This window comes from Struthio camelus, chromosome 22 (assembly GCF_040807025.1).
Source record: "Struthio camelus isolate bStrCam1 chromosome 22, bStrCam1.hap1, whole genome shotgun sequence".
Taxonomy (NCBI): domain Eukaryota; kingdom Metazoa; phylum Chordata; class Aves; order Struthioniformes; family Struthionidae; genus Struthio; species Struthio camelus.
Window position 1 is genome coordinate 8,244,191 of NC_090963.1, and position 25,822 is coordinate 8,270,012.

The window sequence follows — 25,822 nt, forward strand, 5'->3', positions numbered from 1 at the left end:
AGCGCTTCCCGGCTCTCCCTGGCCTTCTGTCGCTGCTGGGAGCGCTCCCGCTACTTCCCTCCTGCGTTTCTCCGGCCCGGGTCTCCTCTAAAGGTTCGGCCCTTTTCGCTCCCGGGGCGAACGCTGGCAGCCGCCCTCCTAAAGCATCCTGTTGCTCATCCCACCCCATACCTCCTCCCGGCTTTTTGCCTTTTCGCTTGTTTCTTTCAGATTGCAACGTCCCTCCTCAGTTTAATTGCGATGAGATGCATGAGTGACGCTACCGGATAAGGTTAGAGACAGTCAAGGGTGTGTTTGCCCACCAGTCATTTCAACCACGGTTCGGTTTTTTGCCTCCCCTTTTTTTTTGGTTTGCTCGTTGCCGTGTTCCCAACTTCCACAATAAATGAGCTGTTGCTGTTGCAGAGCCCCGCGGGAGAAAGCTCCCCACAACGCTGCTAGTTCCAGTCGGTTAAATCCCCAAAGCTCTTTGTTTTCTTTTTCTATATGGCGGCCCCGGTCCCACTCTATTCTCTTTTTTCCCCCGTTTTCCCCGTATATCGCACCTGAGGGCTGCCAGCCTTTAGCAATCAATACCCTTTATGGCGTGGTGTGTTTCCAGTCACGTCAGAAGTGGGAAAAGGAGAATTTATGGAAGTCTCTAAACGGGGAAGAGGAGAGCGAGATGTTCTCAGAGAAGAGAAGGGAAAAGCGCAGGTTTGCCGCAGGAGTTTGGGAGAAGTTTGACAGGGCGGCTCAGAGGGCGGAGAGGAGGGTGTGAAACGATCTCCTCCTGCTCACCTAATTTATGGCTCTGACAATATGATGCCGTTAGTGCGCATCCATCTTCAAATATAAGAAAAAATATCAAAATAAAAAAAAATCATTACATGCCTTTCAGCATTGACCAGCCCGAGGAGACGGGAGTTATTCTTAAGAAAGTCATGCATCTTCTTTACTTTGGCATCAACATAAATAAAATTATTTATCTCTCAAATTTAAATGCTCTGCACCTTTAGCAGGCGGTAAATCCTTCTCCTCTGTCCCTTTATGTATTTATTTCTTGCTGAATCCTTCACTGCTGAATACGAAATTGCAACTCAACTTTCCTCTTCCCCGAGGCCCCCCCACACGGGGCAGGGGGAAGACGCTGAAGTTTCCTCCAGCCTCTCCACGCACGTTAGCCTCCAGGATGCCACCGCACTGGAAATTCGAGTTTGGATCCAGAGGCTCCTTTGGGTTTCTCCTCTGAAGGAGACGTTCGGATCGGGGCGTTCTGGCGCGGGGAGGCAGCTTTGGGCGGCCCCTTCGGCCAGGCAGTAGGACAGGCTGCTCCGACCGCTAGGTTTTGCGTGAGGCAGAGGAAAGGCCTTTTTTGTGAGCAGCACCCTGCTGCTGGAGAAGGGCCCTCGTGGGGGTGATCCCATGACCGCTCGGCAGGCTTTCCACTCCTCCACCCCTTGGTGTTGCTCCTAGCCGAGTCATGTGTGTCCATGCCTACTTTTAATGGAAGCACGCTCAGGCGTGTGCTACATTGCTCTTGGAGCAAAGGCGTCTAACGCTATCGCTGCTGGACCGCATTGCCTCCCAGAGGCAATGCCTCCTTGCTCTCCCACCCACCTCCACGATTTAGGATTGCCTTCACATTTCCTTGGCTTTCTGAAGATGCTGAGATATTTGTAATCCCAGTTCAGAAGAGCAAGCATCAAGCCTGCCCAAAGAAACAGGAGGCAATTAACTTCGTGGTAGCGGACTTGGAGAAAAGGCCGCTGCTCTGAGTGTTTGCTCTTCTTCGTATGGGGCTTTTTATCTTCTTGCTGCTTCCGACATAAATGTCCAGTGAATCCCGAATGAGGTTTGAGGATGTATCTGGGCTGCTGAATGTTTGCCATCTGCACAAGTCTCCAGGACCGCAGAGCTTTGTTCTTGCTGCTTATCTTTTAACCCAACACCCCTGGAGACAGAGTCCTGCAGGACGTACTGGTGTGTGTGGACGTGCCTCTTCCCCACTCTCGGGATACAGATAGGGGCTCAGAGCGCCAAAGCAGAGACCAGAATGGGATGTTGTCCATCTGCGCAGTGGTCCTAAACCAAGAGCTGCGCCTCCCTGCTGTGGTAACCTGTTAAGTTAGCGTGGTTGATACAGGCCAGTTTTACAGTCAGTGGCACCGAAGGGAGTAATGGGCTTTTGATTCCCTGGCCCAGATAACCAGATGTCCTTCTACAGATGAGTAGCCTTTCGGCCAGCCATAGGCAGATGCCCAGAGAAAGGCTTGATATTACATCTCTAAAGTCTCCTCTGCTCCTTTTGCCTAGGTATAATGCAATGTTGGAGATGTTGTTAGGAAGTTGGTATTTCCCCATAGTCCCCAGTGTGTTACCTGAAATATTCTCTTTCCCCCTGTTCCTACTGCAGGAGCTACCCCTCTGTCCTCTTATGATCTTAACGCCGTGTTTTGATGAAACCTGTTGACTCGGGATCTGATGATGCACTCGGTAACAGCGAGCAAGTTTGGGCTTTCTGCTGCCCCTAGTTCACTGGGCTGCTGAAGGATTTAATTGCCATTTGTAGAGCGCTTTGAGATCTGGTGATGAAAGATGCCGCAGAGTGATGCCGGTCAACCTTCCCCACGCTCACATCCTCCTTTGCCAGCCTGAGAACTCGCGTAATGACGTTTCCGAAGACCCCTCGCCCCCAGCAACATGGCCCATTCCCTTCCCTCCCATGCTCTCCGACAAGAGCTGCTCGGCCCTTCGCCGGAGCCCCGGCCTCACTTTCCGGCATCCGGGAGCCCCCGTGCTCGGCAGCGTGGGCTGACAGCATCGTTAGCTTCCCCCCGCTCTGGGTCATCTGTGACATTTTATCATCTGTGTATTAATTGCTGCTCGAGATGGCAGCTGATGGCGGGTGATGCCCGGACGGGGGGGCTCTTCCCGTGATGTGTCGACTGTGGATGTTCCTGGTCTGCCGTCAGCACTTTTCTCTTGCCTGACGTCTTTAATCAGAAGGGTTGTTGGATTGCCAGGGTTGACAGCAGAGAGGCATAGAAAGCAGGGAACAAAAAAAGAAAGACTTCATAAACATTGCATCCAATCTTTCTTTCTGCTTCTCTGTCTCCTCAGTGCTTTATCTGACATGATCAACTTCTGTTCCACTTTGCTTTCTCTCCTGGATTTAAACTGGGAAGAATATAGTAATAATAATAATAATCTTGCAAATCAATGTGTATTCTTGCAGTGGCCATATCATAAAGATTTGAATAGCAACCTCTATATTACTGTCTGTCTTGCACAGTACTGTGAATTATTACGGCAATTACTTGCCGAGTGCCGGAGCGGGCTAATGGTCAGTATTAGAGCTGAGGACGTGGGATCTGCGGGTCAGATCCCCTGCGTTGCTCTGCACAGCCTTGGGCAAATTCGAGCCACTCAGATGCATCACCTTCGGCGATGTGGCCTGGGGTCATCTGTACGGCACAATGGAGCTGCACAGGGACAGGCGAGCTAGCTCCTAACCCAGCAGTTACAAGGCTAGTTAGTGCCAGAGCCGGTCGAGGGCTCTCAGGAGCCGAGTTAGTACCGCAGCCTGATGCCAAGTGAATGTGTTGTCTAGGGGCTCTTGAGCTTGCCTTGGGGCTCCTTAACGTGGCCTTAAACTCCTTGGCTGGGACTGCAGTTTTGCAGGTCCCTGTGACAGAGGGTGGTGGAGGGCTCGCAAAGTTGAGAAGAGGAAGCTCTGCAGAGAAACACTGGAGGAGTATCAAGGGTTCCTAGTCCAAGATGATACATCCAAGGTGGGACAAAGCAAAGCTCCCAACCTTCATCCATCACGTTGCCCTTGGAGGTGCTGGAGGGCATAAGTAGTGCCTGTTATGGGGTAGTTTTTAATCGGGTTGTTCCTGGCATCACCATCGTGGTATTTAACATCCTAGAGGAGGCAGAGATGCAGCAAATCACGCAGAGGCGCGGGCCTACCTGGAGGCATCGGGGCCGTCCCACCAGCATCTTCAGGTGCACGTTGTGAAGGTCGTGCCTGACGCGGCGGGGCCTGCGTGCGGTGGCTGCGGGGCCTCCTGCCTTCGGCCTCGCGGCAACCAGCTTCCCCCGCTAAGTCCGCCGTTGCCTGCGTGCGCAGGAATCACGCGTTACATGGCTTCGCCTGCCTCTTGCTTAGAGCTTTTGGGTTTTTCAGCCCCGTGTTTTCAGTTTGTGCCTGCTTCATTAATCTCCCCCGGGGGAAACCCTCCTAGAGCTATTAAGCTCGTGTGTGCGTATATGCAAAAGGAAAAGCAAAAATGGCAAACTCGCTGCTGTGCGTAAACAAGAGGGAGCCAGAATTTAGACCTTTTCCTCGTCTCTTTAGCCCTGATAACCGGGCTGGGCCTATCCAATCAAGGCTAATGAGCTCGCTGCTCGTGGACACAAAATCCAGGGCCAGCACCCCGGCGCAGGGTCCCTCGCGCTGCCGAGGGCGGCCGGGAACGGCTCGGGTCCGCGCTACGAGCGGGCAGGAAGGAGGGGACGGCCATCCCCCATCCCGCCCCGTCCCATCGGCTTCTGCCTTCTGTTCAGTGGGCAAAATGAAGCCAACGGGAAACCACACGTTTTCCCCAGAAGGAATCCCGAGCAGAAGATCTTAGTTCCGGGATGTGTTTTTGGTGGGAAACTTTTTACTTTCATCATTGGAAGTCTAAAAAAAATTGGGATGAATGTTTTTGTCTCAGGACCCCTTGCAGAAACGCAGTGGGAAACAGTCCTCTCACCTAGGCTTTTTTTCATTTAGAGTCCTCGTTTCTCAGAGCCGCCTTTCTCTTCCCCCCACCAAAAATAACCTACCAGCCATGACATTTCAACAGGAAATTAAATGAAAACATTTGTTTTGAATTGACATTTTGACTGGAAATGTTGGTTTGTTCTGGATTTTTAAGCTACAGAGCAGCAACATGCCGTTGTTTCGAATAGGGGGAAAATATAATTGTCTGGAAAAATAGCCGTGGTCTGGGCGGACAGGCAGGGGCTCCCGCTTCGCGCCCGACGAGCCCCCGAGGTCTCTGCGGGGTGAGATGCAGGAGGCAGCTACCCAACTCCTGCCAGGCAGCACGATGAAAAGATGAGGAGTTAGTTTGCGTCGTATTAAAAAACAAACAAAAGGGGCAGTTTTCAGTTTTCATGAGAAAGCTGGAATTTTTGGGAGGGGAAATCGATTTTTCCAGCCAGCCATTCCTCAGCACCGTGAGGAGGATGATGCTGTAGATGTATTGAGGTTTCACCTTCTTCAAATATCACTGGTATTTATTTTCATTACTTTTAATTGTAATGAAGCTGAAGTCTTCTCTGTGCCCTAGTGGGGAATTCATCCTGAAAAGTATCTAGAAGTGTTCAGTTTCTTGGTGTGCAAACATCCTTTCATCTATCCAGCGGCCCAGCTGTCTGGCTGGCTGCTCATCCACCGCTTCCTTCCTCTTCCTTGTGATCAGAGCCACGAGACCTGTTCAATGAACATTGTCAAAAACTCTTCGTTTGCATTTCAAACGAGATAAAGGCAAAAAGCAACCAAAAAAAAAGCACAGGAAAAAAAACCCTTTGCTTTCCCGGTTCCTCCCTGTTTCTCGCGTGTAAGGAGATTATTAAACTTGTCCAAAGGTAAAAATCTCAAGCCTTCCCCTCAGGCCTCCAAAGGAGATAATTTCCTCTGGATGTTTGCTTCCCCCCATCCCTTTTTCCTTTTTTGAGGTCCGTTTTCCCTGGTGGGGCTCTGATGTTATGCTGAATTTGTGCGATGTTGCCCTCTAATGGCTGATCAACGGGGAAACGACGAGTCCTGCTGCGAAGGCTTGCCCGGGAAATCTTCCTTTCCTACCCCAGGAGAAGATGGGGCTTTTGGAGATGAGGTTCAGGCTTTTGCTCCTGTAGCTGATGGAGGCACGTGAGAAACGCGTGAGAGCTCTCGTCAGGCCGCCTCTCCAAATCCCTTCCGGCATTCACCCCTCTGCCCCCCAACCGGAGGCAACCCAAACTGGATTTGGGGAGGGGGCTTTCTTCCCCCAAAAGCCCTTTCTTGCCCTCGGGAAGCGTCGAGCCGGCTTTCCGCCCTGCGCCGGAGCTTCCCGAGCAGCCGGCTCGCCAGCCCCGCCGCCCCGCAGACGGCAGCTCCTCTAGTCATTCCTTTTTCCGAGTGAAAACATTTTGACTTGAACTTTCATACATAATAATGAGGGTTAGTTACCACAATGCACACATTTTCTTTAGTCGCTTTCATTCACTACTGTTTTAAATTATTTCACAGCCTTACAAATCTCCTTATGACAGACAGAGCCTAGGCAGGGAAAGGGAGAGAAGGGGGAAAAAAAACCTACTAAGTGTTCGTTTTTCATATAATATATTCCAATCCTGTTAGGTCGTGCTGGTGGAGGTAATATTTCTGGCATTCATTTAATGAAGTTGACATTGATGAATGGTTAATTATACAAATTACATTCTTATTAAATCCCCTGGAAATCAGTGCCTTAGAAAGTCTTAGCTGTGGACTTCTTGTGCTATATGCGTAGTTTTTTAGGAGCATCTTTACTGCTGGCTGCTGCAAAACCTTCTTCTGAAAAACCTTGAGAAGCATTAAAAATCCCCTAGTTAAGTCAATTACTGCAGATCAGTTAATCTTAATGGGATGCTTAAGCCCCTGTCCTTGCAGAAGTTTACTTTGCATTCCTCTCTGGAGGCAGCTGGAGAGACAAGTTTTTGGGCAATTGTTGCCACAAATGGATTAAGACTGGCTAAACGGGGCTGGGGGCAAAATTGCCATCGGAACTGTTGTTCAGCAGAGTTTCCCCCCCCGCAAGCGTCACCCGTGCACAGAAAATTCCCATTTGGGGCGGGGGGCCGGTGCCCCCAAACGCTACGCTTCGATCGCCCTTCGCTCGCCGCCCGCTCCCGCCGGCCGGTCGGGCTCCCCGCCGGGGCTCGGGCTCGCAGCGTGCGCCGGGGTGCCTGGACCCGCCGGCTCCCCTCGCCAGCGGGGACCCCACCGGGCCGGTCCCGGGAGGAATGGGCCTCCTTAGGGCGACCCAAGCTGCCGTGAGGCGCCCCTAAAAGCATCGGCATCTCAAAATATTAGAGGTTTGCTTTTTTTTTTCCTGCTGGAGACTCAGTTGTCACGTAGGGCCGGGGAAGCCCCATGGACAACCGCTGCCTGGAGCCCGGCCAGGGCCCTCTCGCGCGGACGCGTCGCAGGAGTCACAGCTGTACAGCACGGGGCGAACTGGAAGATATTAAGCAGGCCATGTACGCTCGGGGAATAAACGTAATAAATAGACTATTAAGTTAAGCAAGTTTTCAGCTTCAGCGGTGAAAGTGCCCATCTATCTTGTGTGGCTTGCTGCATGCTTCATTACCGCATGTAACCACACTGAAAAAATATGCTTTATCCTTTATAATTAGATGATAAGTTCCCAAAGATATACGTTAGCGCTGCCAACCACCTGACACTCTGCGGCGGCTCAGCGTCGCCCGATTCCAGCAGCTTCTAATGAAATTTATTACCGAGCTTCATATTAGACTAAGTTAACATCACTTAATCTTCTTACTTGACAGTGTTATGTACGAGGCCCTCCGGAATATATTGTCCGGGATTTAGGGACTGTGCAGAGAGTGAATCGCGCCAAGAGGGTGGTGGCGGGCGCGAGGGGGTTGAGGCACAGGGCTCCGGCCCCCGGCCGCCCTCCCCGCCGGGCAGGACTGGCTCCTTATTTCCGCGGCTGCCCCGAGAGGCCGGAGCATCTTCTGCGGCCGCTTTTCTGTAGCGCTGCTGCACGCGGCCCTCCGCGCTTCCCGCAGGCGGCTGGGCCGAGGGCAGCAGCTTTGGGAGGGGAGCGCGGGACGGTCTCCTGAGCGCGGTGAGACCTTGCCGTCTGCTGAGAGAGAGAGAGAGGAAAAATGAATATTAAAAGGCAAAAGTGCTTTTCCCGACTCGGCAGAGTCCTGTCTCCCCGCTGACGAATGGGTTTTCTTTTCCGAACTGCCGCCTGGGTTTGCCTTGCTTAATACAGATAACGGTAGCGGTTAATAATTCAGAAATGAGCTGTGACCTCTTCGGAGAGGGAGGAGAGCGCGCCACGTTATTTGACATGGAAAGAGTGTCACAAAAAATTGGAAAATCCTTTCTCCTAATGACGTAGGTTGCACAGGAGAGCGTCCGCTGGATCAGAAAATTGTCGCGACATCCCTGTCCTTTCACAGCCTCGCTGTGCCGTGCTCCTGGGCTTCTGCCTCATCAGCAAGCTCTCGCCTCGTCGCACAAAAGCAGCTCGAATCCTTCGGTGGTTGGGTTTTGTTCCACGTTTTGCTGCTGCTTTTTGCGGGAGGTTGGAGATGTTTGAAAGTAACGGCGTTTCTTCCCCTCCCGGTTTTTGCAAGCACAAAACCGTCTGGCTTTGAGCTTGTGGCTTCATCCTTCTTTTCTTCCCTGTCTTCTCCAGTTCTTTTCCTTTGTGGCCACATGTTGACCCCTGCTGCTTTCCAGAGCCTTGAGCGAGCCAAAGGCCGGAGAAACGATAGAGCTGCCGTTGTGTCACCCTCTTCGTAATCTCTGTATAACTGCCTCTATCACAAAAAGGCAGGAAGAGCAGGAGGAACTTTATGAGCCGGTTGGAGCAGGCAACTCCATCACCAGCCATGACTGTTATTATAAAATATTCTGGAAGTTAACTCAATTAAAAAAAAAAACTAATAATGAGAGGAACCATCTCTGCCTTTGTTTATAGCTTCTTTAAGTGTATAAATGAGCATGAGGTGATTAATGAGGGTGATCTGAGAGAGAAAGATTTGCATGCACAGTGCTTGAATTATTTCCTTATTGCATGTGCTTCCCAGTCTCACTGTTTATTGTGCTGCTGCATGCTATTTAATACAGGATGACTGAAGTTATGAGATCCTATTTATTCCCCCTGACATTGTCCCCTCTGCCAGCTCAGCCCATGGGACAGAGAGTGCATGCACAATGAATTCAGGAGATATACTAAAAAGCAATTATAAACTCCCTGCCTTCAGTCTGGCCTTATTCTTCACGCTGCTCCCTCAGAATTAGCATAATGTCTACAGGCTCTCATGGAGTTATCAAAACAAGACCCGTCTGTATCTTATTTGCAAGAGCTGATGGATTTGAGAGGTAAAGGATGCCAAAGGTGCGCTCATATACTCCTTTTCTGCACCCTGGTAAGTGTTGCTTGTGCCGATAGCCCACCATCCACCCTCAGGAGACGAGGGCAGCCTAAATTTTGCTGGCACAGCATATGCTTCTTGCATGAAGGCATGTCCTTTGCTCTTCCCACCACACTTGCTCCATTACTAGAATTTCATTATGTTCTTGGAGTGCTTTCCCTACTGTCTTCTGCTTTATAGACTTCTAAAAATCTCTCCAAGGGAAAGGCAAGGCGTCAGAGAGAGCAATTTCTTACATGACTGGTAATTTTTACTTCCCTCTTGAACATTATAGGGTAGGAGCCCATTGGCTGTGAGCAAAATTTCATCGTTTCTGGTCCGCCGTTCCTTTTCCAGAGCTTTTTTGATGTGGTTCCCTGTGTTTAGGCTTTAACCACATGCTCGGTGTGGTCTCAGAGAGGCAAACTACGGCAGAGGTGGTGGAGTACCCTGCACGCTGCAGGCACCAAGGGTGGCACGTGTAGGCACAACCTGGCAGATCTCAAATGCTGCTCACAGCCCATGGTGGGTCCCAGCTGACGAAATCACGTCGCTGGAACCCAAGGAGGCCGGGTGGGAAGAAACCAGGATTTCGGGGCTGAAATCACAACAGGCCTTGGGGAGTTTAGGTGATCCTTTGTGGCTAACCATGCGCTTCTGCCAGCCAGTATCTAACAAGGCATTGCAAAGGTGAACCAGGCGGTGAGGTTGTCTTCTCCACGCCTGCTTGTTCTTCAGTTAAAATGAGAGTGAAACTGGAGCCTTTCAGCACCCTAACTGGAGAGAACTGGCAGAGCTGCAATGAAATCAGCGCAACTTTGCCAGGTTGCACTGGAAAACTTCTAGCCTCAATATCACACACTTTTTATTAATGTCTTCTCTTAGGCAGCGTAATATGGGCATACCTAGCAAATATAAGATACTGTTTAACCAGCAAGTACTGTGTGTCTCCATTTAATTACATACAGTCTTTTTGGATTTTGGATTTTTTGTTCCACCTATGCCATAATTCTCTTTGGCAAACCTTGTGTAGGGTATTAACTCGCCGCCAGCCCAAACCGTTCATCTCTGTTAGATGTGAGGGCGCACGCAAATTTACTAGCGTTTCAGGAAGCACTAGAAGGCTTTCCTAGCCTGTCTTTACCCAGAAAGTGTTTATCAAACATACAGACCGATTTGTATACCTCAAAAATACATTTATTCTGTAAATGGTTTATAGAAAACCAGCAGAAGGAAATGGGCTTTACTGCTGTTGAATTCATTAGTAGCAGACTGCCTGATTGCTTTTATTCCTTTTAACCTCCTGTTGTATATTTTATTTGCTTGGACTATTTTATATACCTCAGTGGCGTTCTGAGCTGGTCTGATCCTGCTCCGGCTACACTGGCTTAAGCCAGGAGCTGTTTTGGGGGACTCTGAGGGAGTTACACCAGCCTGGACAGGACAGAAATCAGTTGTTGTTGCTGCGTTTTACCCCACGTGCTGTTTTTGTTTGAGTAGGCGGGAGTGGAAGGAAGAGAAGATATTGCCAAATTAAATTATCCGGTTTATCTCATCTTAGTCTGTTCTCAGCGTTTGTAGAAGAGCTCTGATCTACTGGCCTTCCACGTTCCCCTGCGTCCACACAAGGGCTGTGAGTCATGTTTACCTTGAAACATGGAGCCCGAGGGCTGTCAATCACGTCTTTTCGGGAGAGACTCACAGCTCGGCTGTTTACCTTGGGGGAGCCACGTCCCGGGAAACATTTGCACCGAATGCAAGCACCAGCTGGTGAGCGCTGAGTTTTTTGCTTGGAGTTTCCCCCCCATGCAGAACGCCGGTGTGTCCCCGTTGCACCTTGAGATGTTCCTGGAAGGGCTCAGTTTTAAATGCGCGGGCATGGAGATGTGCAGGGAAGGAGAGGGCAGGAGCCGTTCGGGGCCACAGGGTGGGTTTAAGGCAAGCCCGTGCCTGCTGGCTAAACGTCCCGCTGCGGCTGGACCTCTGCTCCCCGGCCCTGAGCTGGGGCGTCTGCCAGCCAGCGGCCAGCCTGGCTTATTTTCCTTAAGTGCAACAGGTTTGTGCTTTGCTAAAAGACCTGTCGCTGCAGGTTTGTCTCGTGCAGTGCTCCTAAGAGCATTTAATCCTGCGTCGCTGCTCAGGCTTTTATCGCTTCTTGGCGGGGGGAGTGGGGTGGGGTGAAATAAAGCACTAAGAAAAAGCTTTCGAAAGAACTAAGTAGACTAAACTTGTGTCTCCTTGCATCAGCCAGATAGGGCCGTCCCGGGAGCATGCGTCAGCACTGAAATTATGGGCATTTCTGGACGAGCAGGGCTGCAAGGCTCAGCTTTCCTACGCTGGAGAAGGCGGATGTCGTGGCCGGATGTCTTGCCCATCTCTGCCCAAAGTCACCCTATCCTGGTCTCTCTCAAATGCTTAAATATTGGGATCACCTCCTTTCCAGGGCAATCCCTTTGAAAGCCCCCTTTGCCAGACAGCGGTTCAAGCTGTAGACGCTGTTCCTTGGCTACCAGTGCTTTCCATATACCTTCATATGACGCACGCTGTTAAACTCTACTCAGTGGCTCGTAGTAGGGTTTGCCTGCTGCTTAGGATGCCATTAGCTCCAGGGGTGTAAGAACTGCAAGCTGCCTACAGCTTTTTTGGGGTAAGTCCCTGGCAATCTGGGTTCTTATTCTGCTATCTCGTATTTGTGAATATAAGGAGGAGATGAGAGCTACTACTTATTTCCTGGGCTGGAAATACCCCTAAAACAGCCTTTCTTGGGAGTTCTGTCCTGCAAAGGAGTAACTGCTTAGTAAAGCATCTGCTGTCACTTAGGAGCTGGCGTTGCCTCTCCGAATCGGCTGGTCTGGCGTGCAAAAATCTTCCCGTTTTCCTTTGTTCCCTTCTTACTGCGAAGACTCATGCGTTTCTTAAGCCCTGTCTGTCCTGGAAGTGACTACGTGCGTGTTTAATGTTTCTTCTCGCGCTGGACAGAACGGCTTCCCCCTCGTGAAACGTGCGTCACCCTCCCCGTGCCGTCGAGCTCATGTTCCTCCTGGTGTAGGCAGCCGTGTTCTTTTTGATCGCTCGCTGATGTATGTCTTTCATCACGCTCGGCAATGCTTACCTATGCTGTGCATATAAAGAAAGAGTTTTAAGAGGAGATCGATGGCTTTGAGTCGGAGAGTCAAAGTGAGGTTTGCACCTCCGGGGGCTACTGAGCAAAGTACCTGGAAAGTCGATCAATCAGTTGCCTGCATTCGCCTTCTCCCCATGCTCTTCTTTTTCATTCGCTTCTCCTCCAAGGCATTGAGTCTTGGATTTTGGAGTGTGAATGAATAAAATATATCTGTTCAGTTCCAAAACATTTTATTGCGAAATGTTGAAAGGATCCAGGACGGAGGGAACGAGTCCTTTGGCACGCAACACCAGGTACATAGCGATTTTCTAGAAAGGAAATGCAGAGGAGCCAAGAGAGTGCTGAGGCAAGATCAAGCCCAAAGCGAGCTGCCGGCAATGTCGTCACAGCAGCGCTTTGCCCCCCAGCAGGGGTGGACGCTCCAAGCGTCTCACAGCCTGGCGCAGAGCAAGGTGATGGTGATGGGCTCCTTGCATCGCCTTCCCGCCGAGGTTTCTGCGGTTTCAGCCTCCTCCCCGGGCTCGGTGGCGTGGGCGAGCGGTTGCCTCAGAGGGGATGTAACAGCGCACAGATCAGAGGTGCCCTCGTCCTGCCTCCGAGCAGGTTTCAGCATCGAGACACCCCATTCCCTTTCCATCATCTCCCTTCAGCGACCCGGCAGAGCCGAGGCGGCTTCCCGGGGCCGAGGTTTCCGCTGCCTGCCGAGCGGCAGCGCAGACGTGCCCTTCCAAGAGCGCCCTGACCCACGCCAAACAGCGAGGTCTCCGGAGCAGCCTTTGGCTACGCAGGCACGTGTCTAAGGCTCGATATTTCGGCTGCCATCGGCCCTTGCCTCCAAGGGGCCCTTTAACAGGAGAGATCTTCAGGGTCTCCCAAGCTGCTCTTCTTGGCTGCGGAAACGCTGTCCTTTCCGGACACAGGAATCGCTTCCCTGCACCCGGGTGGCCCTTTTTGCTGCTTTTTGCAACGTGTCCGTCTTTTGCTGTTGCAGTGCCTTGCTGGGGTGCGGAAAGGCATGCACGCGCTCAGGCCCTTCCTGCAGCCGCCGATACCGGCGCGCCCGTGTTTCGCGGGGCAGAGGGCTGCTTCTAATTCTAGGCTCAGGTAGCATCGTTTTCAGTGTATCGTTTACCTCCTTGCAAAAAGGCAGCGAAAAAAGCAGCCGGGCGAAAGGGGAGGGAGAACCACTGACTCCTAGCTGACCAGTTGACTTCAAAAAGAAGAGGAGGACGAAGAGAAAAAGGAAAAGAAAATTGGGGTGTGGAGGGGTGGCATTTCTCAGTGAGTCAAAGTTTGCGTGAAAACAAGCAAAGCGTTTGCCAGACCGCGAGGCTCCGGCGAACTGAGGCATTTAACACTTTGGCAAGGCTCGTTTGGACGCTTCCGTGTGACCCAGTTTGGAGAGCGGTAGCCGGCAGTATTTTTTTCCCCCTTCCAATAAAACTAAATGAGAGAAGGAAATAAAAAGAGAAGAAAGAGGGAGCCTTGCTTTGGAAGGAGTTTTGACACGGAAAAAATATCCTACTGAAAGGGATTAATCCTCTCTTTCTTTCTCCCTTCTAGCAAAAAAACCGTCTTGCCCCTGCCAAATCTGTACAGCTCCAAAGGGGGGAAAGAGCAGGGTGTTTGCACCTGCCTATTGTTTTGTCCTCCTGCCTTCATCCCTTCCGCATTCAGGCTTGCAAAAAAGCGTTGGAGGTAGATTTTCTTCTCCTCTTTCTTTGTTCACATCCACCCGGCTCTGGCGCTGTTGCTGGGAGCGAGCACGGGAGCCCAGCAGCACGGCGTGGGCGAGCAAAGCCCAGCCCATGGCGTCGGCCAGCTGGCGAGGCCGGGCGGACCGCTGCGACAAAGACCCCGGAGGGGAAGTTTCCACGAATCGCTTAAGAAAGCAAGATGGAAATCCCTGAGCCGGGCTGGGAGCGCGGGAAGGCGGGGGCCCAGCACACGCGGTTTCTTCCCTTCAATTTGTGCGTTTGCCCGGTGGTTAGGAGAGGTCTTCCTGAAGGAGCAAGTAGTGGACAAGGATGCAAGGCTGGTAGACATACCTGAAATTTTGTTTTCCTACCCCGCAGTGGAACAACAGGAAGACGTAGGCATTCCTGCAGCCCCTTCTCGTTCCTCTTTGATGCTGGGGGCCGAAGGGAATCGCAGAGAAGAAAATGAGTGGAACTGCCTTAAAGATGTGGTCTTATTTTCTGTAGGCGAGAGGCAAAACTTTCTGCTGAGCTCCACTTCAAAGGCAGGCATCGAGCCTTAAGATATTCATTTTAGTAATTCATGTACAGCTGCATTAGTTAGGGGCTTCACAATGTTTTATCCGCTTGTCACGATTAGACATTATTATTATTGCTGAAAACAGAGATGGCTGAGAGTTAATAATTCTTTATGAACCTTCCGTCACAATTAATGTAGGCTCCATACTTGCCCATTTATTGAGTTTTAAGCTAATCATTCCTTATATGTGTTTCAAGCCTTTAGTGAAGTACAAATAATTTGAACTAATTAGCTTATTAAAAAAAGGGAATGAAAACAAATGGCACATGAATGAATTGTGGGATTTCATATGGAATTAATATCTCACTAATGCATGTGGATTTGGTAAATTCATTATGCATTCATAATCAGACCTGATGAATCACCTAGCTAATTCAGGAGTAATTAGGCATGAACTACTGACACTTATTTTAAAGTGCGACCGAACTAGTTGAATTTATCCTAAGGACTCAATTACGGTCTCTGAGGCACAAGGAAGCACTATTGTATGTCTTGTAAAATTGTCCACTGTTAAATAAGGCTTCAGCAAGACCCTCTGTGATTTATGGCTGTGCTTCGGAGATCAGAAGTGAAGCCGTTCACCTTTCCAGCCCGGAGATGCGCTGACTGGCCACTGTACCCTGGGCTTGGGAATAACAGACTGTCCCGTTCGAAACGCTACTCGCACTGAGAGATCGCTCGCAGGAGATTTTTGTGGACGGCCCCCAGAAAAAATGAATGTGTAATTGGTATGCCTGTGACCAGCCAATTTTTCACTGCTCGGCAGTTAGAGTGCATTAATGATTCCCATAATTATTTATTTTTGTATTGCCATAATGACTTGCACAGCACAGCATCCTCCTTGTCCAGCATCCCGCTGAACAAGATGCTGTGCAGATGCCGAACACAAAGCAGCCCGCTGGCCCAGATTGCAAGAGAGGAGGCAGGTGCACGCGGATGCACAGGGAACACAGGCGCTGAAAGAGGCAGTGCTGGGAGGAAAAGTCACAGCCAGCCAGCTGGTTTTGGAGCTATTGAGGCATTAGAGGGAGAACGGGAGAAGGCTTTGCTGATATTTATGGGGGGATAAGGAGAGATATGGGGCGGGGGACAGGAGGAAGCACCAAGACGTTTGTTCAGTGTTGTAACAGGAGGGTGACGGCAAGTGTGGGACTAGCACTGGATGGACTAGCAGGAAGGAGAGGGACAGGAACAACTGGAAGTGCATGTGTTGTGTGTGACGTGCTACAGAAGGGGGGCTAGGTTCAGCTCATCAAGAGGAGCAGAGTAAAAATGGTGACCTTTGCAATAGGATTCAGGGTGGACACGAGCAAGGCAAGTTTGCGTTTGCAAAGGTCAGAGAACAGGATGTTGAGGTAACCAGGGACAAAAGACACAGAGCCTGGGCACATGTTTGAGCGGGGTGGATGGAGGAGAAGGGCAGAGGGGGAGGACACAGAAAGACTTTGCAGGAAGAGGACCAGAGTGAACCCAACACCTGGGTTGCAGCTCAAGGGATAGGCAGCGCAGTGGTGTCACCCACATGGATCAAGAAAGGGCTGGAGGGAATGTCCGAAATGAGCTCTGGAGCAACCCGGCTGAGCTTGACCTGGCGGTGAGACGTCTGCAAGGAGAGGGCAGAAAAGCAGGCTGGGGCTTCTGCCTGGGCAGGCAGAAACAGGTCTACCTCTCTGTGCCAGCTCTCTCTCCGTCTCTCCTAACCGAACCTCTGCTGCAGATCTGAGAATCATCTGCCTTCAGGTACTGAATTTGTGTTTGCAGATAAGATTATCCAGGGATTAATTGTAGAGGGAGAAGAGAAATGTAGATTAGTCATCCCTTGAGAACAGACATAGATCAACAGCATTTAGAATTACCTTTGGGTGTTTAGCAGCCACAGATCAGCAGAGTACCTGAACACCTACCATGTAAAATCAACAGCCTCGTTAATTATGAAAAATAATTCACGCCACACAAATCTAAACCCACAAAAATCTCTACATTCGCTCCCAAGGCAGCTGGGTCGTTCTCACACTCACCCCGGGGCCAGGGGCCAGCAGACCATCCTTTTCCATTTCATCCTATGCCTTCTCCGCAGAGCCGAGCAAGGCAGGTCTGGGCAGCACCGATCCTCTTTGCTCGCCTCTCCGCTGTAGCCTGTCAGCGTAACCCTCCATTTGCAGTAACTGCTGCTGCTGAGAGCGCTAATAACACAGCAGCCTTCAGAGCTAGCGATATGCCATGGGGGTTACCTTCAAAGATGCATTTATCTGCATTCACTTTCCCTCTGTGTGGCCAAACTGCCCCCGTGCTATTGCTAAGAGGCTGTGGACAGTCAGAGAGGCTGGATTTGCCCTTGTATAGTGGGTATATATCTATGGGTGTCAATACAGTTCGTAGCAAAGCTGGACGGACCCAGGCTCTGCACCTCTGCCAGTCCAGCCCTATGTTAATGCCTACCTAAATTCAAGGACCAAGCTACAGAAATGGAGAGCTTTGGTTACGCTTTCCAGGGCACAGGCGTGACCGTGCAGTCTTTCCTCACCACGTGCCAAACAGCCTAAGAGAAGAGAAACAAAGTGCGAAATCATATTCTGGGCACGCCGAGAGCTTGAGTTTGTATGCTTGCCGCCTGGACCCCCCAAACCATAGGAGTGGGACCTGCTCCACTCTTTGCTAGGTACTTGTGATGCTGTGTGCAGATCCAAAGTGCAGTGCAATCACAAAGAATAAACAGTAGCGATTGCTTAATACTTCATGGTGATGGAGTACTGAAAATTAGCACAAGAGTTAAGCACTAATAAGACGCATAACACTCTGTAAGCCTGCAGAATTTTATATAGCAGAATGAAAGGTAAATAAAATTACAATTTAAACAAAGGCAGATAATTTAATTATCTTGTAGGCACAGTACTAAAATTTGGAATGATTGGCTAATCAATACGTGGTTACAAAATACAACAATGCAACGCGCCTGTAAGGTTATAGGGGATGGGTACTTTGAGCTGACAGAGTGAGTTGTTGGAATTGGGTAGTTTTAGCAGAGAGCACCCGTCCCTGGGCAGGTTACTTTGGCAGGTCTGTCTGGGAGAACATTATTAGCATTCAAGCGGTATTTGTTGCAGTGGAGATGAACCACACTCCAGAGGTTTGGAGTTGCAGAAGAGAGTAGCATGAGATGCTTTCACCATTCCCTTTGTATGGTTTTTGACTCTCAACCTAAAGGCTTTCACTGCTTTGTCATTTAAATTAGGCTTTCTGGAAATTAATAAAATGAGGGAAACAGGCAAAGCCTGGTACTGACTATACAAGCAGTGAAGGATCTGCTACCTACATAACGTTTGTATAAAACCCTCCCCTGATGCAGCAACTCAGACTCAGTGCTGGTGTGCAGGAGTCCGTGCAGCGATCTGTCTAACTGTGCAGAACAGCACAGAAAGGTCTCATGTCCATCTCCGTGATCCAAACTTCTGCAAGATACTTGGAGTTCTCAAGTTTGACTCCTGCTGTAGGTGGCCTTCCAGATTATGGGTCAAGTGGTCTTTTCTCTAGTAGTTTCTTCATGTTAGGACTTGAGGTCTGTTTTCCATCCCTGACATCTTCCAAAGATGTTGAGGAAGTGACATTCTTGAAGGCTATGACCCTTTGCCTTTTACCCCTTGAGATTTCAACCCCTGAGGTTCCCAGATACCTCCCTGCTCTATGTATGAGACAAGCAGCACAGCATTGTTGGCTGGTGTAAAGCCACGACTGTTTCCTTTCTCTCTGAGAGGCAGGATCTCTGCTCTGCTGTAGCAGTTTGCACAGCGAGTGCCGCATTGGCCAGATCCGCAGCCGGTAGGTGCCCGGTTTGCCATGCCGACTGTCGAGGAGCCACGCCAAATTACACCACCTGAGGATGTGGCCGCTGCACAGAACTAACCGAGATTTGTGACAAGCGATAGCCTGCTGCATCCCAGCGTGAAATGCCCTCCTTTGGTTCCACACTGATGCCAATCTTCTAAGGGAAAGCAGATCCTCTTTCCAGCCCATTGTATTTCGCTAATTTAATTCCATTCTGTATGTCAAATCGCATTATATATTCACATCGACAGAAGATCTGGTTTTTTTCTTTATTAATATTAAGACATTTATTTGTCATTTTTTAGCAAAATTGAAAAGGAATCAAAACCTCATTTTCTGGAAAGGCGGTATTCTTGGTGTGCGGGCGCTGCTGCAGCTGTCTCTGTGTGTGCTGGCTCAGATTTTTCTGCAGTTTTTTTCCTCCATTTCCGAAGGCTGGCTTTGGCACAGAACTCCTCTACCCCCCACTGGGACTCCGGGAGACTTCACTTAGTAAAATCCCCTCTTCCGTGGGGCGCGAGGCCAGGTTCGAAGGGACTGGAGAGGAGCACAGCACACGGTCAGGGGTGTAAATATTGCTTTGGGATGCCAGTCCTGGAGCAGGTGGGCAGGCCATCATCTCCATGCCGTTCACATCCCACGGAGGTCTTTAGCGGTGAGAGGTGTTCCCATACAGAAGACAGTATGGAGCAGGCAGTGGGAGAAGCCAGGGTCCTTCCAGTCTCTGCAATGCTGAGGTCTTCTCGTACATGGTCTAGGATCATCCTCGGGATTGAATGAAACAGAGCAGAAGGTGGGCTGAATATGCAGTGAGGTGATAGGCTCTAGGATAACTGCAATCGGAAATACCACTGTAGGAAGTGTGAGGCATTTCAGCCCAATGAGTTACTGGGCATAGACTGTGCTCCTCGTACTTGTGGTGGTTTTACTTAGAGGTGCTGAGGCATTCAGCATGGAAAAAGTCCTCCAGTGACCTTGGTGGGAAGCAGGTCACATCTCTAGTCACTGTAAAACAATTTTAATGATGCTTCTGGGAGAGGATTATCATGTGAGCTGCAGAACAACTAGGAAACTCTCAGTTTTAAGAAAGAAAGTCCTTTGATCGGGCGGCTCGCGAAAGGGTGCTAAGAGTTGTGGCGGCCAGGCCATCTGAAGCGCTGTTTGGGGCTGCTCTGCTCTGCTCGCTTGGCTGCTGAAACAGGCCTGGCTTGCCTCGGGAGAGGCCAGACTGGGAAAGGCCCTGTGCCAGAGGGTACTGCTCCATCCTTGGCGAGGCGGGCTTCCCACTCGGAGGGGAGACAGCATTAGAGCTCATTGGGTCTTACACTTGGATAGCACCTTATGCCATGTGACACCCGGTGTCTCACTGACTCCCCTTCTCCCAACCACCCGTTTCCGAGTACCAAACCCCGCACTGGGTCACCAGAGGCCAAAACTCCCAGATCTGCCAGGTCGAGCCCCGAAAGTCAGGACCTGCTCACCTTGGGACTGTTTGGTCCTTCCAGTATCTTGGAGCAAGGCCCAGCTCAATGACAGCAACACCTCCTCTCGCAGAATTAAATCTGCTGTGTGCTACAGCGGTGGTGATGGAGTGAACGTGTCCATGCCTGAATGTCTGAAGCGCTTCCCCAGGAGCGGCGTGGTTATTCTGTGGTGTAGCCATGCCAGGAGAGGCCCTGGCTGGAGCTTATTCTGCCCACCTGGGTTTATTACAGCATGCTGAGAGCACAGTCTGCTTTATAGCCTGTTAGGCTTACCCTGAGCGTAGTTAGCTAAATCAGGGGAAGCACGTGCAGGGAAGCGTGTGACATTTGCTCAGAGATTTGCCGGCCACGCGGAAAGGGAGCGGCCACCGGTCCGAGGCTCATGGGCAGCTGGGGCACCAGCCCACGGCTATGTCAAGATGAACGTCCCTCCATTTCCTTCCATTGTATCCTCCTCCACCCAAGTAGTGTTTTCCCTGGCAAGTAGTCTGGCTCTCTCCTCTGCGCCTGAGTTCAGATGGGCTGTTGGGGAGCGTTGGGGTTTTTTTGAAGTCTGATTATTCCATGCCATGGCCGGTGGGAAATTCATCATGTCATACAAGGCTCTGAGCTCCTCTTTCTACTTTGGCATCTGAGAACTGGGTCTTTTTTTTTTTCCTCCCTGTCTTTTTTGAAGCTCTTTGAGGGCAAGTTCTTTGGATAATCGAATTGCTTGAATAAACTTTCCTTGTGCATCTCAGAGGAGGGCTGGCCGGCTGCCAGGCAGTGCCACCATTGCCCTGGCTAGAGCAGGATGGTGGCACCTCTTCCTCAAGCACGTGCAACCCAAGCACATGCTTCCCCATGCCTGGAGTAATGCCTTGAGGCAGGGGGAACAGTGTTTTCCCATCACTGTCTTTTCATTTTCCCAACTGGAATATTCCCTGCCACAGCAAAATCCACATCTTCCAGTGAGATGAAAAGAACATACACCGTTAATAAAGCAGATACGGAAAGGATGCATCTGCCCTGTCCAGGCGTTGTTCTTGTAGCACAGCGGCTGGCCACAGAGAGGTTTGCCAGCTCGTGCCTTTGGCATCTATCTGCATTGCAGTGATCGCAGCGAGGGGCAGAGAAACCAGAGGTGGCTTTGCAGGAGGATGGTAGCACTGCTGAAGCAGGAGAGATGGCACATGTGCTCTGCTGCTTAGGATGAGTTTGGCAACCTGGCTGGGCTTGCTAGACCCAAGCTAGCCTTAACGGCAGCACCAGTAAGTCTGCGATCTGGCAGCGTTTCCCTAGTCAGAGGCTGGGCTTGGCGGCGAATGCAGGTTTGGTTGAGGCTGTCATGCCTCTGGCTTCGTTGCAGCAGCTGTGACTGTTTGCGCCCTTCTCCATCTTGTGCTCCGATCCGAAGATGCTCAAATCACCTCTGCTCTCAGAGGGCCTGCACGTGGCTTCCCCTAATACCAGCCGGTGCTTTGCAAGGGCGTCTCTAATTGCTGATGCTCTGATCGCCCGTAGGCTCTGTGATCCCCAAGGCTTGCTTCGTTCTTGAAAGGATGATAAGGCCCGCAAGGTGTGATCCTTCCCCATGTCATTCTCTCACCACTGGTTTTTCTCAAGCCTGCCTGCTTGCTTTCAAAGTAGCCCACAAGCTGCATGTGCCAGCGAGGAGCCAGAACTTGTTTTCTTGTTCTTGGAACTCAATTGACCACCCAGAACGAAGGCAGCAGCATTTCTCATAACTTGTAGTGTTGTTTTTTATTGGCAAGGCTACGTTGTCAACAGATATTTGTACAGCTCCAATTTCCTGAGCCCTGCGACGCAGCCACGGGAGGCCGGTGCAGATGAGAAGTCCTCCCGCACGATAGCCTGGAGGGGAGCACGAAAGCTTCGCTATTAAGCAGAGAATCTGAGCACAAACAGAGCCGTGCACCAGCCCCGGGAGAGCAAACGGCAGGAGCCCGTAATGGAGAAGACAAGGGACGGTTAAGTCGATTGGCCCTTGCAGCCCGCAGAGCTCACCGGCGCTTTTGGCACTTTGCTCGCCGGGGAGATTTCTCCTGCTTTCGCCATCTCTCCTGCAGCAAAACGTCCGCAGCGCTCGTTGCCAGGCGCTCCAGCGAGCGCGAGGTGGAAAATGGCATTTTTTTCCGTAGGGTAGTCCGACACGTCGCTGTTCGCCTGGGCTGGGGCGGAAGCAGGCGTTTCTTGCAAAAGGAAACGTTTCTTAGAAGGAACAAAAAAAGAAAACTCTTTTCTCCCATATCAACATAACCTTACAGAAAGCCATCGCTTTGGGAAGGTCTGCGTGTTGCCTTTCCGTTTTATGGTGTCATATGAATATAAAGTTGAAACAATAAAAGCAAATCAAAGCCCTTTGATAACATGAAAACGAAACATTTGGGGTTTGGCTAGAATGAAATATCATGCTGAAGCTGAAGTAAAATGCTTGTATTTTAAGGATTGTCTTGTGTTGCTTTCTGAAAAAGCTTTCTATTAAATTCAGGTACATTTTAAAACAAAATATCATTTTAAAGAAGAAAAAAAATCCACATGTTTTGCTTTGAGAAAGCAGACACAAAATGTTCCAAATTTCCTTAATTTTCCCTTAGAAACAGAATGAGTACTTCCAGTCAGAAGTGTTTCAAAGTGTTTGGGGGGGTTTCTGACACTTCAGCTTTCAGCAAATGAGGTTTCTGATTGAAAGGAACTGGCCCATCTGTAGGAGAATGTCCTATATTCAGAATTAATAATATTAGTATGAATAATTCATTGATCGTTATTACATGGAAAGGTATGTGTGGAGTACGATGCGCACACATGCAGTCTCATCAAAGGAAAGCATATTCAGTTAAAAAATAATCAGTTTTCCTTTAGATTTTAGAGTGCTTCCATTAGGCTCTATCTTTGCAAATTAACTCGTGTCTAGCAGATCAGGCTCCAAACTCTGCTTTTGTTTGTCTCCGCATAAGCTGCAGGGAGATTATTACTATCATGTACCGTTCAGTTAATAGGTCAGATGTGAGACCTTATTACGGATCTAGGATAAATTGCCTCTCCAGTAGTGTATAGCTTGACCTTCACAGACTTTGGAGTTCAATATTCCACCTTCGTACCTTGAGCAGGCTTTAATTACCGTATACGCGTGCCGGAGAGCTGCCACACCAGGAAAGGGCCAGGTGCGTTTAGCTGGGGAGCTTCCCTTGCACGGGCTCGTTGCGCACTGCTGTGCCGAGGAAGGACACGGCACACCCTTCTTCCTGGGGAGGTTTAGACCTGGGGTCTTGTTCACGCGCCGAATCCCTCTTTTAATTGTTTTTCACCCAGAAATGGGACAGTCCCCTGGAGTCGGTGAGACCGAGGGAGCACAGCGCCTTGCAACCTTTCAGTAAAGGCATAGACCTGCTGCTCCCCTGATTTAACCCCAGATCTCTGGATTTTGGCGAGGCATTTGGAAGGTATTACGTTTCCGTCGAGCTCCCCAGCCACCCAGGAGCGCGTCAGCTTTGCAGAGCAGCAATTGCACGAGAGGAGACCTGGAAAGAGAGAGCAGTTTTCCCTAAAAAACTCAGTGGGGCGGGTGGGAACATCTGTGAATTTGCCCAGGAGAACTGCTGGGCTTTTCCTTCTCGTAGGAACAACTGCGATTCTTTGTAGTATTGTCTCCAATGAAATACGCAGGAGAATGGGGATGGCTGCCTGGTGATAAATACAGGTATGGAAACAAATGTAATGAGGCGTGTTTTGGGGAGCATGGGTTCAGCTTTCCGTGCCCTTTTTCTCCCCGGCTGGCCCAAAGTGTGGAACAAGCTGTAGAGAAAGCCCATTTCTTTGCCCGTCGTGGGAGGAGGGCAGCAACTAAACAAAACGCAGTGTCCCGTATGAAGGGACCACCTCCTGCTTGATGGCGGGTCGCACTCGGAGGGCAAGGCTCCCTCCCGTGGGTCCTCCGAGCCCCTCCGTGGAAATCCACCTCCTCAGCTTTTCTAAATTACACCCTGGGCAAAAGTCAATGGCCTTCATTATGAGTCAGTGCAGGTGACATAATTCTCTCTTCATGCTTTCAGATCTATGAACACGTGAAATTAATATTAGCAACACAGATACAAATAGCATTTTATCTCGGTATTTATCACGGGACTTTCTCAGGAGAAAATCTATCAAAGCTTTAAATCTCAAACTCTCCCATTCTTGTCTAGCGACAAGATCAATTCATTAATATGTGGAAAGCTCTTGGTGTTATTAATCATCTGTTATTATTTTATTTATGTACCTCTTTGTAAGGAAAAGCATGCGGACCAAGGCCAGTCTAACTTGTGGCATTTGTTGACGTGGGGGCTTGGGGACGAAGAAGGATGGGAACAATTTTCTTGGGTAAAAACCCGTCATTTGTGCTTGCGTTTTCCATGGCATTCCGAAGGTAATAATAGATGCTGCAAGTCATCTGAAGGCTTAGAAAGGTAGAAGGTTAATTGTCTTATCGTTATGAATTCACTTCGTATTCGTTGTCACAGTACAGGTCCTAATGAATTTATTTAGTATTCATGCGGGTGTCGCTTCATGTTCCTTCCATAGATGTTGCAATGTAATATAATAAACATCTGTACTCTAGGCCCTGCAGTTAAAGAAGTAGTCTTCAAGGCGATAGCCCAGGTTTGAGTGGACGGACCGGAGAAGTTATTAAACTATGTTGCTAAACAGCTAGCCGGAGAGGTCAAACCCCTAAATGAGTTTAGCTCCTTCCCTGGGTCTATTTCATAAGAGTACTCACAGCTCGAAAATAGGTTTGTAATTGACTGATCGAGACAGATGAGTTTGGGAAGAGGTGATTGATGTCAGCAATATATTTGAACACTATCAGTGTGGCTGAGAATACTAATTTCACAGCCGAGTGTGGTGCACAGACTCACTGCTGAAATACACTTTGGATAAGTAGATCAGATTCGTGCCTCCCAAGCCCCTGATAGAATCAAACTATTGCCCTGGGCTTATGCTTTTTTATGCCTCTCGAAGCAGGGCAGGCTCAGGAGTTGCAAAGTCTGTGGTGTTGTATTGGGACTAAGCTGCAGTTAGCTCCGAAGGTCTCGGTGCCCCGAAGCTTTTCAGCGCGTGCTTACCTTTAAGCCCGCGGGTAGTTTGGCTGATCTGGAGAGGAGTAATCCGACCCCAAATGTCAAGAACGTGCAAGTGCTGCGCTAAGTCAAGGCAGATGTAGGCCCTGAAAGTTAAGCACGCCCTGGAAAGCTGAAGGCATTGAGGCCTGCAAGCTTAAGGGATTTAGATAGAATTGTGAAAAATAACAGCCTCCTATGCGTTTCAGTCAAGAAAAGCCTTTTCATAAGCCACACGCTTAAATGGCAGAGAGACAAACTCAAGGATTATCACCTTAGCTTGGTATCGGTAGCAGAACATAGATGGCCAACACTTTTTATAAAATGGGGTTGCAAGTGATAACCTTTTGGTCACTGGGGCTCTGTCCAAACGGAGCTGCATCCGCAGCGGTCGAGCCTACGTGCCCTGAGTCTCCATGCGTTTACTTGGGGACTGTCGCTCTGGATGGGCTCATGGGTTGTAGCACCTGTGCCAGGCTCAGAAAGCATCAGGAAAATCAAGGTGGGTCAACAGAACCAGCTCCTCCTGCTCGTCGCGGGCTGGAGAGAGGTGAGTGACAACTGTAGCATGGATAAATGGGAGGATCCGTGTGCCACTGCTCTTGTACTTTCCACAGCTGTGACAATATCTCAATAACTCAGACAAAATGGTGCTTTAGTTGCATTACCGCAAGACCAAAATTAAGTGCTGGCAGTTCTTCACCTTGAGGAGCAGTGCAAAGGAGCCTTTTCCCTTTATGTTTTCTGGATAATTAGATGAGTGGTGCACTCTGGGTGAGTTTTAATGCCCGCGTAGGCTATGTTAGAGCGCTGTAATTCATTGCTCTACCAGCTACAGTGCTCAGAGG

The 25,822-nt window shown here is 49.9% G+C and overlaps 1 protein-coding gene across 9 annotated transcripts in view; it reads left to right on the top strand.

Annotated features, from left to right (window-relative positions):
* Nucleotides 1-25,822, top strand: part of KIRREL3 (kirre like nephrin family adhesion molecule 3) — a 385,983-nt gene that overhangs the window by 170,016 nt on the left and 190,145 nt on the right. The window contains exon 1 of one of the 9 annotated variants that reach the window (XM_068916748.1): nucleotides 10,921-10,941. The exons of the other annotated variants lie outside the window; for them this stretch is intronic. Within the exon in view, the coding sequence (XP_068772849.1) occupies nucleotides 10,926-10,941 (16 nt within the window). The 5' untranslated portion in view covers nucleotides 10,921-10,925. Of the gene's footprint in view, nucleotides 1-10,920; nucleotides 10,942-25,822 lie in introns of those variants that run through there. 9 annotated transcript variants of the gene reach the window in all.